Genomic DNA, 14353 nt, shown 5'->3' on the forward strand with positions numbered 1-14353 from the left:
TTTTTTTTTCCAGAGGTGGAGAACCTCCTCAGGACATGTGTCATCCTCAGGCCAAGCTATGTGCTTCACGGCTACCAAATGTGCGGTCAGCGAGAGACAGCCTAATCCTTTGCTTTTCCCATATCAAACAAATCAGAACAAAATGCGGCGACCGGTACCACACATCCAAGCCCCCTCCACCTTCTCGTTCCGAAACTTGCTGCTTTCCTGCAGCAAGGAGACTCAGCCCCTCAACAGAGCACCCCTCTCAGCGTGACATTCATTACCCCTTGTTGCCTGCGTCGGCTCTTGYGCCTTGTCTCCGGGGTTTGACCACCACCAGTGGTGCAGGAACGGATTCCATTGAGCCTGGGTGGTGGCTTTCTCCAGGTCGTCACGATGAGGCCCCGGAGCTGTTAGGACATGGTTCATTCAACCAAGAACTGGTTATTTCTTGAGAGGCACTTTTCCTCCAGCAAAGTCAAGTCCACCAGCACCGGCACCCTCAACATGCCCATGCCACTGAGATGGGAGTGAGCGCAAAGTGAATGTATGAACCCCACGGTATCAGTACATTCCTCAGAAACTGAGCCAGACAAAAGCACTAGTGGCCATCCCAAGAAAAGCATCATCCATTGGGAGGAGCTGTCAAAAAGCCTTTCGGGTCTTCGCAAGACTCTGAAGTTCGGTAAGGTTAATGAATTCCACACAGGCTAAGCCAGCAGGACAGAGAGCAGRYAGCCTCAAAGAGCCTCCAGAAYGTGGAGCAGCCAACAAGTCTTGATATAAAAACACACAGAAGAGGTGAAAGAAGGATCCACGCTAGGCAGAAAGGACACCCAGAGACAAGCACACCCATTAGTTTAGCCTTCTCCTCTACCAACAATGCCATGAAGCCAACGCGACCAAAGACCTGGGCTCATAACAACRGCAATTCTGCTTCAAAGACGCATGCATTCCCTCAACCCAATGCTATCAGCAAAATCCACACCAGAAACACTTCTCAGTTAGGCGTCAGCACGTCACAGAAAGAAAGACACAGCTGCACTTCTATCACATTCTCCCCCAACATCCCCCCAACCCCCCCACACAGCATTTTCTCATAACATTGCATTCCAAGCACTGCTGCTCCACAGGTTTGTCATAGGTGTTTAAGGATGGAAATAGCTTCTCGTCTAGAGAATTTACAAGAAACTACACCCTTTTCCACCATTGTGCTGGGCAAGCCAAGTAAGTATTTTAACTGTGTCACATGTATACAGGGCAGAAAACTCCTCCAAGAAGGAACGGTTACTTGGCACACAACATCCCACCTAGGAAGCCCACAAAACAAACATGTGTGGAACCAGGACGTCACTTCTAACAGCAGTAGCAGAAGCTCCTTCTAAGAATAGGGGCCTCACAAGATCTAAATAGGCTATTTTCCTGTGGCATAGGAGACATTTCTGAAGGAACAGCAAATCAGAACAGCCGCCACTCTTCTCACAACACAGGTGTGGCAAAGCAGGAGGAACGTCAGGTAGCACAAGCGTGTGTGTGTCGGGGGGGTGGGGGGGTCAAAAAAGAGAGGAAATTCCTTACTAGTACTTGCAGAATACTCTTTCTCGGCCACACTCATGTCCCAGCTTGGAAACGCTGTTGGGTAAGCCGTCTCCTCTGAAGAGTCCTCATCATCTGAGCCATTGCCGCTTGAAGTCACATCTGCTGTCATGACGTTAAATTGGCAGTGAAGCCCTAACCCGCAAGGCCTCCTATGCCACYAYCTACGCTCTCCCGTCTCCCTCGCAACGCCTGCGGCCAAAGTCACACACAAMAGCAAACAGAACCTTCCTTCCCACGACTGTTTCTCCTGTCATGGTTCTTCCGTCCCACATGGGATTCACCACACTGCCATGGCCTTGCTGAAGCTGCCCCTACGTGCCYGYTACCTGCATTTCAGTGCCCTACCCAYGGCCACAGCACTGACCAGTCCTGCTGCCTTAYAGCAGAGTGTGGGAAGAAAAATTAAGGTCATTTGAACATCCTTAGGCGATAGGGGACATCTAGGGTCACATGTGCCAGTTCTTAGAACAAAATGGAACTCCCGTAATCTCTTCCTTTACTTCCCTCACAGCCTTCATCTTTCCGGCAAATTGAATGCTGTTTACAACACAGCTATACACCTTTCTTCTTTAAGTGTAAAGAACAGAAAGAAGAAGCCAGAGAGATGTCTTACTGCTTCCTCTTCCCCCCCCCCCCCCCCCCAGATTTCCCTCACTGATTGATTTAAGCCCTTAGGCAAATAACATGATAAGTGGTTTATGAAATGCTGTTCATTCATTTTCCACTTAGCACTCCTACATGTTCTCAATACCTACTAAACGAGAGGAAATACATTTTGCATCCCTGTCACAGGTGGGATCTACACAGTTGATTTCTGAAGTTTATTTTTTTTTCCAGAGGTGGAGAACCTCCTCAGGACATGTGTCATCCTCAGGCCAAGCTATGTGCTTCACGGCTACCAAATGTGCGGTCAGCGAGAGACAGCCTAATCCTTTGCTTTTCCCATATCAAACAAATCAGAACAAAATGCGGCGACCGGTACCACACATCCAAGCCCCCTCCACCTTCTCGTTCCGAAACTTGCTGCTTTCCTGCAGCAAGGAGACTCAGCCCCTCAACAGAGCACCCCTCTCAGCGTGACATTCATTACCCCTTGTTGCCTGCGTCGGCTCTTGCGCCTTGTCTCCGGGGTTTGACCACCACCAGTGGTGCAGGAACGGATTCCATTGAGCCTGGGTGGTGGCTTTCTCCAGGTCGTCACGATGAGGCCCCGGAGCTGTYAGGACATGGTTCATTCARCCAAGAACTGGTTATTTCTTGAGAGGCACTTTTCCTCCAGCAAAGTCAAGTCCACCAGCACCGGCACCCTCAACATGCCCATGCCACTGAGATGGGAGCGAGCGCAAAGTGAATGTATGAACCCCATGGTATCAGTACATTCCTCAAAGAACACAACACCCAATGATTTTAGTGTCCATGAAGTTTGAAATACCCTACTACAGTATTAGATTGTGTTATCAGCTCTAAAAGTYTAGTACTAAAGTCAGTGAATTCCACACGGATTTTATAGCTGCAACAGAACTATTTCCTGAATGTGATGTATCTCGTACTTTTTTTAACATACAATGTATGAAGGTAACAGAAGCATGCACGACATAGAAAATGAAATCCCTCAGTGCAGCCACTTTGATAGTTTAACTTTCCTCTCTGCTAAGAACCTAATGAAGGAATAACACTAAAAAGCAGAGCTTACAACAAGAGCTGTTTTGCAGGTAATACACATATTCACCAAAAGACAAGCAAAATCTACTTCAAAATATCTGTCTGGGAATATCTGTACTCTGAGCAATTCTTCACAAGCAATACTTTTGTCATCGTTTAAATACATGTTCTATATTTTGAAGAAGAAGAGATACCATGCAGTCTGTCTGAATTCAGAGGAATAATCTTCAAAAATACAATCAGAAAAAAACCTTCAATATTGACTTCTGCAATCCTAGCTGTTAACATTTTTGTGTAATAAATGAAAGGATTAGAAATTGCAAGACCTAGAAATCAAAGTTCTGATAACCAAATAGCACAAACTGATTTTATTTAGCGTACAGTACTTCTGTTTTCCCTATCTGTAAGCTGCAAAGTATAWGGACTCAGAACTGCATCTTTTTCAAGGAGAGGCCCCCTTTTCAGCAAAACCTAACARTGTCTGACTTTCTGAAAACCTGTCTGATTGAATAGGCATACTGTCTTCCCATGGCCACCTATTATTCCTTAGATTTAATACTACTCTGACTCTGGTATCAGAAATAAAGGATTAGTGGTCAATGTCAAAAGGTAAAATAGGAAGATGGATAATGTATTAAAAAAAAGAAAACTCTTAGAAATATCAGTGATATGCACATTTTTGATGTACAGATATGCTCTGGTTGAGTATCACTATTATGAGTAGAAGAGACTTAATAAATTCCAACTTTTCACTTGTGCGCTCACACACATACACACATTTGTATTTTATGGAAATGTAGTTACACATAATTACATAAAAAATTCTACTGATGTTTCCGCTAAAACTTAAGTTTTCAGTAAGAAAAAGTTAAAAGATTATCACAAACACTTCCTGGAGTTTAACTTAATAGGGAGGTTTATTACTGCATGCACATGCATCCATTATATATAGTTTGAAAGTGTAGCCTGTTGGACTATCTAACATTAAGTTATTCCCTTTACATTTGTTTTGTGCATTTCTCTTATTGAATAAGACTAAATGATGAGCATGGTGAGCACTGAAGTCAAATATAATGGATGTATCTTAGTTTTAATGCAGTGCTTATCTGATATCACCTCTCCATGTATGTAGAAACAAACTACCGCACTATTAGATTTCTTTTTGATATTCAGTAAAAAAAAAAAAAAAACACTTCTAAACATACAATTGCCTTCAGGAAGAAGCTCCTCTTACACCATGAAGAATTAAGCAATGTAATACAAAAATTCTCAAATACTAAAATATCCACAGCTACAGAGAAGTTGTAAATCTAATTTGATTTCCTAATCTGTTTATTCTCACAAATTTGTAGGAGGAAATAATTTGACATAGGCACCTTGAAATACTAAAGACTGCAGGACAAAATTTAAATACAGTATTGCTGGAAAAAAARGAAAGAAATACAAGGTTTTTACAATGCCAGTCCTGTTAAAAATCATCCATGGTGTCTTTTGCTTTCCCATATAAACACATAGCAACACTCCTCTTCAATAAACCCAATATAAGCCCTGTGCTAGCAGAATATGTTCAATGGAAATCCAGCTCTTCCATTTGCCCTTTCAGGTTACRTCTGGACATATCCATATATTTGTGAAGTGTTACCAACATTCACATTTTCTGAGACAAGATGTTTGGCTGCATGATTCTTGTATTTTAGTAAAGCTTTTGCTCAYTCTGAAAGAGTTATAATCACTTTTACTCTGTCCTCTGGTGTCTATATACAGGCCATGTCCCTCCAAATTTTGTAGACCATTTGACTATATATCAGCATCAAACAAACACTTAAGTAAATTCCTCACTATCACTGGCTTCCATGTCGAGGAAAAAGAATTGGCAGGAAGAAACTTTTATTTCTATCTGTTCAATCTTTAGTACAAACAACTGTCAATCATAACTCTGTAAATCTCCTCCATCACATTCAAATGTTCTCCCTTTAGCCTCATTTTCTTTTCTGGCACAAAAATTTTTATCACATTAAACTTAAGAACCCAGATGAATATATGTACAGTCCCACCTTGAAAAGTGTAAGAAGATTTTAAAAGCTTTTTTTTTTGATGTAGTTGTTGTGCACCAGATATCGGAAAAAAAATTAAGGATAAAAAATACGGGGTTTTCCCACTTAGCACAGCTTTCTAGAGACAAGCATAGGAAACAGTTAATAGTTAAGCACCATTAACTACTTGAGATTATGTTAAAGTCTCAAAGCGCGCAGAAGCATCAAGCCCAGAGTTTTTACGGGCATCTTGCCACCAACAAGGACAAAGTTCATTTTTGCAATGCATGAGTGGGCTGGCAATGGCACTGCTACTTAGAGCACAGCTTTGGTGAGCAAGGCCATGATTTTGACCTGGAGTCATCCAGCTTCACCACCATAAACAAGTTAGAACCACAAACAGACATACGTTCATCACAACTGACAAAAATGTCCTTTCTATTTCTGAAAGCAGWAGAAGTTACCACACCAAGTGATAATTGGTTGCATTAATCTGTGGTGCCTCATAGAGTAAATAGGTCTGATAGAATGACAGTGGGAAACACAGARTAAGTAAATCAACAATACTTCCGTAACTCATGTATAAGCATTGAGTAACCAAACAGTAAATGTTTTGGCTCTTCTTGTCCCTTTAAATAAGTGACAGTCACCAGAAAGCAGAGTTTATTTCTGATTCAACACTCCAGGAAGCAGTGTGCTTCAATGTTTTTGCAATATTGGAGATAATACATATCTCACCACTTACCAGAACGCCCTGCTGGAAGAAGAAAGCAGCTTTAACACAATGCATATTTGAGTTAGTTATCATAATACATGAATCTTACTAGTACTTGTAGGCTGCTGTCCATCTCCTTTTTCAGGGAAATCATCAGCTATTGGCACCAAAGAGATGTCAGTRGGTACTGTAGAAAATTCATGATCTGTACGAAAATGGATGAATTGTTACTATTCCATTAGCCAAGCTACCACTCAGTATACTCATAACTACTGTTATTCTACGTTGCAAGCCCCCATTTCTGCATTTACTGGTTCAACTGAGGAGAAAGATACAGTTCAACTTCAAATATCCTTGCTTTACTAACAGAGTATAAATATATATATCACTAAAATAGATTATTTCAAGAAAATTGTATTTTATAGTGAAGGTGAAAATTCTGGCAACAATCTGTTCATGTGATCCAAGCTCTTATTGCACCTGTGTACCATCTGGACATGGAATCTAGAGCAGTGAATGAAGTTATTTGTACTCTTCTTTTTACTGATACATACTCTGAGCCAGTCCAACAAAAGGCTATGCATGCAAGCAGAGTTATTGAAAATTTTCATGACAAGCAATTGAAGTGCATGGCATATATTCTGGGAAATGGCTCTTACATAATTCCTCAGGAAGAAAATGCTAGCATTTACCTGTCATTTCATTACACGGAAAAACAACCATAAAGTGCCATAAATACATCAGCAGTGACAAGTCATTTTATAATCCTAATGCTTTGGCTCAAAAAAAGCTTATAAATTTCAGTAGTATGCAGCAGTTTACAATGATTTAAACTATTGGTATCCTCCATTGGTGACTGATGAACAATTTGATAAAAAGCCTATGGTCAGAGGTCACAAAGTAAACTTTGCTATATTTAGAGAATGAATTCCACTGGTAACCATTAGGTTCTATGGAAGCTAATCTTTTACACCTTTGATAATTTCAGCCACAAAAGCAACCTACAAGACGGAAGGGAAAAAAAAAAAAAAAGTCACCTCCACAAGAAAACAAAATACAGGCAAGGTACTATATTTGGTTACACCCTGTAGAACGCCCTGTGAAAGAGTATGGAACTTGCATTTGGTGGGGCTTCATGGGAATAGAATTTGGCTTTATTACCTGGAGGAAGCACCTATTAATAACATTTTTATTCGACATTTTCATCTCTGCATTCTGTAGTATGCTGTAGTAAGACAATATTCTAAACCACCTCCCCCTGCATTTGTACAAAGAAAATATTACTTGTACTGAAAACTACTCTTTGTTTTTATTCCTTAAATGCAGGCTGTCAATCCATTTTACTAGAAAATAGACCATACATTACCCTTATCTCCTAGATAACTACACCTCCCTAACCTGTATTCTCTACTAGACATGTTTTTGATCTTTCTAATGAAATCAATATCAATATTTTAAGAACAAAAGCAAATGCTTAGAACAAATTATTATCAACAAGGAAGGAAGGAAGGTTTATGTGGTAAACTATGCTGATACCCAGTTGCCCTGTACTCTCATTCAATCACAGAAAATCCTTAGAAATTTGTAATGCTTCTGTTTTTCCAGAGATATACACTTTTTCCTTTAACTCTCAGAGGTACAAATCAGAAATTGTGCATCTCACTGCCTCATGAAATCATTTACCTAGCAATGTAATTCTTCACTCAGTTATTTTAAAGAGGATTCAGTTGCAACCTATTATCCTCACCAGTACTTATTGGAGGAAATTCCCTTTCACCTCCTCCCGAAGAATGATCTGGTAGCTGTGAGACTGGAGTAGTATTTTCAAAATATGAGGTACTGGGGGATCTTCTGATGGAGGTATCCATTGCAGTTGTGTCATGTGTTGAGCCACTGCCTACATTTTCATCATCTACACCTGAGGTTGAGGAATCTCCACTATGACGAGTGCCATCTGCATTGTAACGTGAGCCATCTGCATTATCAATGACTGTTGGAAGGAGAAATTAAACAGCTGTTAATATCTAGGAGCTACATAGATATATTTCAGCTGTGATAGACAGCTTAAGTCCTATAATAAATAAAGAGAAATAGTTGTGGATTAGTATCAGCTCATCCAAATTTTTGTCATTTTACCCAATCTGTCCACATCATACACCATCAAACTATGTCCAGTAGTTCCTGTCAAACATGATGGCATACAATTCATATATTTTGATATTTTGACCAGAAGTTTGATTTAAATGTAAAATCTTGGCCTCTCTAAAGTCGATAAGGCTTTCAGAACCGGGACAAGTAATTTATTATGAGAGTAGCCTTTCACTTCCAGTTGCTCTGCTAACCAGCAACTTAGAATGTAGCACGGTTGCCATTTTAAGCAAAGTCCTATAAGTCAAACAAACATCAGCAACCCCATGTTGTTTAAAATTGTCAAATACTTGTATAAAAAATATTTGCTTTGTTAGTAGCACCTTGAGGCAAACTCAGCCCCATAAGATCTAGTAATTAGATGAGTAATTAATTGCCTTACTTGCAGTACAACATCTCTAAACTWGTTTTTCTTATGTTTGGCTTGATTTTTAAAAATAATAATTGTATATGTAAAAAAAAAAGATAACCAGATCATGAGAAAGAAGCAAATGGTAGGACTTTTTCATACAATACCTATTTTGCTGCGATTATTGAGCAAAGAAGTATCTAGCCTTTCAATTGGCTCACATGCCTTATCCCTTGTTTCTGAAAAGGAAGGAAAATAGAAAATATTAAAAGCATAAAATTGAGAAAATTTGACTCCATATGGCAGTCCAGAAAGCCACCCCAGGGGCAGCTCAACCCCTTTCCAGCTGGGGGGGACCCCTTGCCTGCAGCTGAGGGCTACTGCAGAGGCAGCATGYACTCCCTGGAAGTTAGCACAGGTTTTATCTCCATACGCTGTGTTTAGCATGTGCTAAAAGATTATCTACAGTCTCCTAATAATTTAGCAAGATATTTCCAAGCTTCAACAAGCTTAAAACAAGAAGTCTGCTTCTGACCTGCATCACTATGTAACTGCCTAATCTCTGAATGCAGGTTTGAGGCATCACATACACTGAAAATGAAAGCCAAGATCCTTGCAGGCTCCCAAGCCTCATGGATTTGTACAAGTAACTATTACTAGTTATAGATGTTACTGGRTGCATGAACAGAAGAGCTGGATGCCATTACCCGCAATAGATAAGTCTTTTAGATTCACGGCTGTGGTGTTTCACCATTTGAATTACACAGTTCTAAAGCTAAATTAGTCCCAAAGGCAGAAGATTGTTTAATCTCAAACACACTAATGACAAAATAGGTCAAATTTGTTGTTGGTATTATAAATACAATTCTAGAGACTGGCAAAATGCGTTTCTTTTCTGCTGCGAAACTGGTGATATTTAATATAAGTCCTCATTTCAGTATCCTAACTAGATCATCCATATTTCTATTAGTTAACTTATAGTTAAAATACCTCATAAAAGCATATACATACCTGTTGCATTGTAACAATATGCATCATACCGACCAGTTGTGTTTGATGAAAGCTTGTAAATGCCAATATGATTTGCTGCACARAGATGATAGGGATTGATTCGTGGGATAACAATATGTCCCACTATAAAACCATATCTATGAAGAACAGAGGAGAATACATCATATTATATATTAAAGCAGATGACACAAATGTTCTAGATAGCTCAAACCTGAAGTAGCTATGAAGAACCCATCCTTTTCCTCTTACAACATTTTTAAAAATGTACATGCATTATGCATAATTTTGCATACAAAGGTTGCTCCTTTCTTACACGTAGCTAACGTCATCAGTCTCCATCCACTTAACACCGTTTTGCATGTAAGTCTAGAGCTAAACCCATTTTAATTGAGTACTTATTAGCTAAATGACAGGTTCCAGAGCAAGGCAGTGCTAAGGAAGGCTAAGTGAGCTTCTTATTCAGTGGGAAGTTGTATTACCTGACACTAAAGATTGGCTTCTTTCTTCTTCAGGAAATCACATTTTCATTATCTTGAGCATAACACATTGCTCAGTGTTATTTCACAGAGAAACACTTGAGAATTAGTTTATAGTCTGTGAGTAAATTTAGAGAATGATTGCAAGTCACACCCCTTTTTTCAAAGCAGAAGGCTTAATAAAATGTTCAGATATAACACAACACTCATCCATCCATGAATTCTTACTGTTTCTTTCAATTAAGCAATGCTGCCGTTACATACAKAGTTCACACACTGCAGCGAAGACTGCAGTTAACAGAGCTACGTAATGYGCAATGCATTACTACTATTCTGCAATTTCGGAGCACCTGATTAATTCCAATGTATTTAGCCGGGAGAAGTGATACAATGGCAAAAAGCACYGAGGTTTGGTTGTTTTTTGTTTTGCGCACAACTTATTAGGGAGGAGTAAATCTCATAGCTTTGCAGTTTTTTATCTTTGAGCCTCATTCCAGCTACATGTCTACCATGCAGATACTTGCAATTCTAAATCTCTGTTGTAGGTGGAATAATAAACTGCGTTACTGACGCTTCCAACTGAGCCTATGATACTGACACTGTGTAATCTATTAATCACTTACTWGTGTTACAGTCAGTTAATTCATCTCACTCACTCTCTATTCCACGTGTATTTTGAGTATTATATGCAGTATATTTTTTCTCTTCTACTCAAGCTTGGTGACTGCCTGGCCTTACAAACAAGGACTTCTAACACAGGATCGACAAGTAAAAAAGTAAGAAGGTGGGAGGTGGAGGGAAGGGAGGAACCCTTTCTACACGGCTTATATATCCATATCCGTCCTCTGCTAAGCTGTAAATTAGAGAGAATTGTATAGCTAATGACAAACGACTTAGAGAAAAGAACTTGCGTACTCCATCATTAAGGCCTTTTCCCTCACCGTGAAGAGTTGCCTCCAGTCTTTATTTGGCAGTATTTTAAACAATGCTACCACTTCTAATGCGAGAATCTTCTAAAACACTCATCACCAGGGGATTTCTGGCTATTGTTCCCTGATTTATTGTTAGTCTCTTTCTCCACAGTGCAAGGCAAACGTTGCTGAAAATAAATGTGCTATATGCTATCATCAATAACAGTGCATGGCATTTATACGCATAAGAACAGTATTTTCAAAGCACTGACATAATAAGAACAATATTTTCAAAGCACTGCACATATCTTTTCACAGTAACCAAACTGCTTAGTAAAAATACAGCTATTAATTTGAAAGACGCTTTTATTCAATTGTTATGACTGCAAACCAATGGGAAAGAACATTCATGCATTTTTTTATGAAATACCACTGACTAAACTGATAGAAGTTACTGTCACCCTCACCTGAAATAGTTACAAGTAGTATTGATACCAGGATTGCTTTCTATGGAATGCAAATTAAAGGATGAAAATCTCAAATTTTTGGTGAAATGTCCATGGAACTTTTCTACTCCTGTGAATTATAAAACATGTTCCATTTTTTCTTATATTTGTTGTTCATTTTAGCTTCTGCTAAAAAAAGCTTTTAGCTTCTTTATCTGTTCTTCATACAGCTAAAGTTGAAAATCTTTGGAAATTTATTCATCTCAAAAACATTTCACCAATATGAATCTTTCTTATCTGATTAAAAAACTTTTCATGTTTACATCTCCTGAATTCAGCCTCTCTTCTGCATCCAAATGTTTAGAATGACTTGCATAATATGTGTATTATGCATTTTGTAAAGCAAGCTCCCATTCTCATCTACTCTAACTTACTTACAGACCATGTCCCAGCTTGATTCCTATTTGAACTAGAGTGCATTCTTTGGAAAAATATTCAATCCTGATGAAATTTTACTGTGGCAAAGAATCTACTATAATCCTTATAAGTTGTTTGAACCAATAATTATTATCCTTGCATATTTTATTGCACTAGTGCTTACTCAATTTTTTTAAGTCCCGAACTGTCTACACTCAGCTTCCAGTCAATTGTTCCAGCTATATTTTGCTACACTGAAGGGTTCATATTATCCATACYGGGTTCCATTTAAATCATAAATTACAGAGGATGATTAAGTCACTTGACGAACGGATTTTTTATGTTTTATCTTTTTTATCGCCCTCTTCTGAAATCTTCTATTCATATATTAAAGGGATGCATTAACACTGATCAGTTTTTCACTGGGAAGTCAGCAGTTCATTTCTCACAGTCCCAGTTGCTACTTTTTACTACTGCTTGACAAGATGGAATTCCCTACACTGTACGTACAACCTGCAGTCTTTGACCCTACATCAGGTCATTAAAATTATACATACTTTGCACCTACTTGTTTCTACAGATTAGTTAGTGATACAGTATGATTTGAACTTCTTCCTTATTAGTTTATTACACTCTCTCTCTATCTTTCAACTTTATCTGCAAGAGATTATGATTTCTTCAAGATAATTGATAAAATAAATATGCAGCCAAGGACCTATTTATTACAGGATCAGAGCAAACATATATATGCAGAAAGATTTCTTACTCATCACCTAAGTAACATAACTTACTTAAGGAATGATATGGCCATCTAATTAACAACTGCATGAAAGCAACAATAATTATTACATAATAATATATGTGGACGGACTTGTCATTATATATTATTTTTCCTAAAACCTCTTTACCTGCAGGTTTCAAATCCCAGTTTATGAGCTCTTCTCATCTGCTCTAGTGTTGGCAAGGTACTGTTCAGAGCTTTGCAGAGTTCGACTGCCTCACTTCGTGTCAGGCTGTAGCGACCATCTTTCTCAACGTGGAAAACTCCTGCATATCTGCAACTTACATTGAATTCTGTTTTTTAAAAAAAGAGAAAAAAATAAATGATTACAAAGGATTGGACTTACTGATTCACTGAAGACCTGGCAGTGATTCACTTTCAAGTATATTGTTTGGAAAGCAAGACAGCAACAAGTAGCAGGTACCAATTCATTCAGAACCAGAGGTGACACTTTAAATCACCTTCTCCATAATTCCCTTCTTTGAGCTCAGACACGGCACAGATCTTCAGCCCTTCCCCCCAAAATGTAATACAGTATGGTTCTCTTGAGATATCTAGCACTTTTAACATATCAGCAGTAACAGTGAAGAAGATAAAAATATTTTGTGCAAGTCTTTGAAGTGATGTTACTGAAAAAGTGAATATTCAAATTCATTTGAAGACAAAATATTTCATTCATAACAGAATGCTTTAAAGATGAAATGGCTGTATAATCAGAACCTTTATGATTATAAGGTTTCTTAATCATCACACTGTGATCCTTTCACAATTTCAACCTTTTAAATGAATATACAAGATAATCCACAGTTTCAGAACTAGCTCAAGGAATGTGTTCCTGTTACTAGTTAGACAAAAGCAGAATACTTGCATTAGTCTGGTATTATATAACCTACCTGATACGAAAACTAAGCGAGCTGCACAAATATTGTAAACTAGAAGCACTTCATGGTGCTAAATACTCCTTGAAAGATATGCTCCAAGCTCCTCTTACTCAGCCAGCTAGGACTGATAGAGAAGCATGAAATACACATTATAGAAGAGGACACATGAATGAACTTCCTACTTTCCATTCGCTACTTTGGACAGTATTTCACTCCACTTTGAAAGGCTTTCTCTCGCTGCACTCTTGAATTCATGTCACTGCCAACTACTGTCAGAATTTTGATAGGTCCTGCAGTAGATTCTTTAATGTCAAAGGATGTATTAGATGGATTTCAATTTAATAACACTGTAAAAGTTGGCATATGGAAGTACTTCTAAATGGCAGGCAATATGAGGATAAAAGTAATGAACAAAATGATAAAAAAAGCTTGGTGCCATAGTTATATTGCAGCTTCAATGAAGTCTTGACCAGGGTTGCACAATTCATTTGCTGGCCTTCAGCCCAGGAACCCTAAMCAAGTTGCACACGCGAAGCCTGTGGGAGGGGAGCACCTCATACCATTCAGTACAGACACTGAATGAAAGGCGCAAGGCCAGAGGCCCGGGGAGATCACAATTCATTCATCTTCGTGTTGGAAAAATACTGACTACACAGCACAACAGGTACAATGGCAAAGACAGTGTAATCTGAGGGAAAAGTCTGTGACCAACTAAGACAAAGGGAAAAATGCACATATGCTTACTATCTTTTTTTAAAGCTAGGAACAGCTAAAAAAGTGTTAAAAATAATATGAGCACAGAAAATGGGGAAAGATTCAGGCCACTTCAAAGCAATGTGAATTAACTTTGCCTCTGCCTCACCTTTCCCTCAAGAGAAAAATGTGGTTGCAGCTCCAGACCAGAATGACAAGTGCAAAGCACACTTGACTGGAGCAGCCTGT

At 38.8% G+C, this 14353-nt stretch overlaps 1 protein-coding gene across 5 annotated transcripts in view; it reads right to left on the reverse strand.

Moving 5' to 3' along the window:
* LOC146591813 (uncharacterized) overlaps positions 1-14353 on the reverse strand; it is a 46784-nt gene that overhangs the window by 11987 nt on the left and 20444 nt on the right. For 2 of the 5 annotated variants that reach the window (XM_085312145.1, XM_085312149.1), the window contains exons 2-8: positions 12658-12823; positions 9500-9636; positions 8656-8727; positions 7739-7981; positions 6101-6196; positions 2672-2797; positions 1561-1683 (exon numbers count right to left, since the gene is read on the reverse strand). In XM_085312145.1, the coding sequence (XP_085168271.1) occupies positions 1561-1683; positions 2672-2797; positions 6101-6196; positions 7739-7981; positions 8656-8727; positions 9500-9636; positions 12658-12823 (963 nt within the window). The remainder of the gene's footprint in view (positions 1-1560; positions 1684-2671; positions 2798-6100; positions 6197-7738; positions 7982-8655; positions 8728-9499; positions 9637-12657; positions 12824-14353) is intronic. The other 3 variants (XM_085312147.1, XM_085312148.1, XM_085312146.1) reach the window with 2 other exon arrangements.

This window comes from Rhea americana, unplaced genomic scaffold (assembly GCF_003343005.1).
Source record: "Rhea americana isolate MKP2758 unplaced genomic scaffold, rheAme1 scaffold_359, whole genome shotgun sequence".
NCBI classification, from domain to species: domain Eukaryota; kingdom Metazoa; phylum Chordata; class Aves; order Rheiformes; family Rheidae; genus Rhea; species Rhea americana.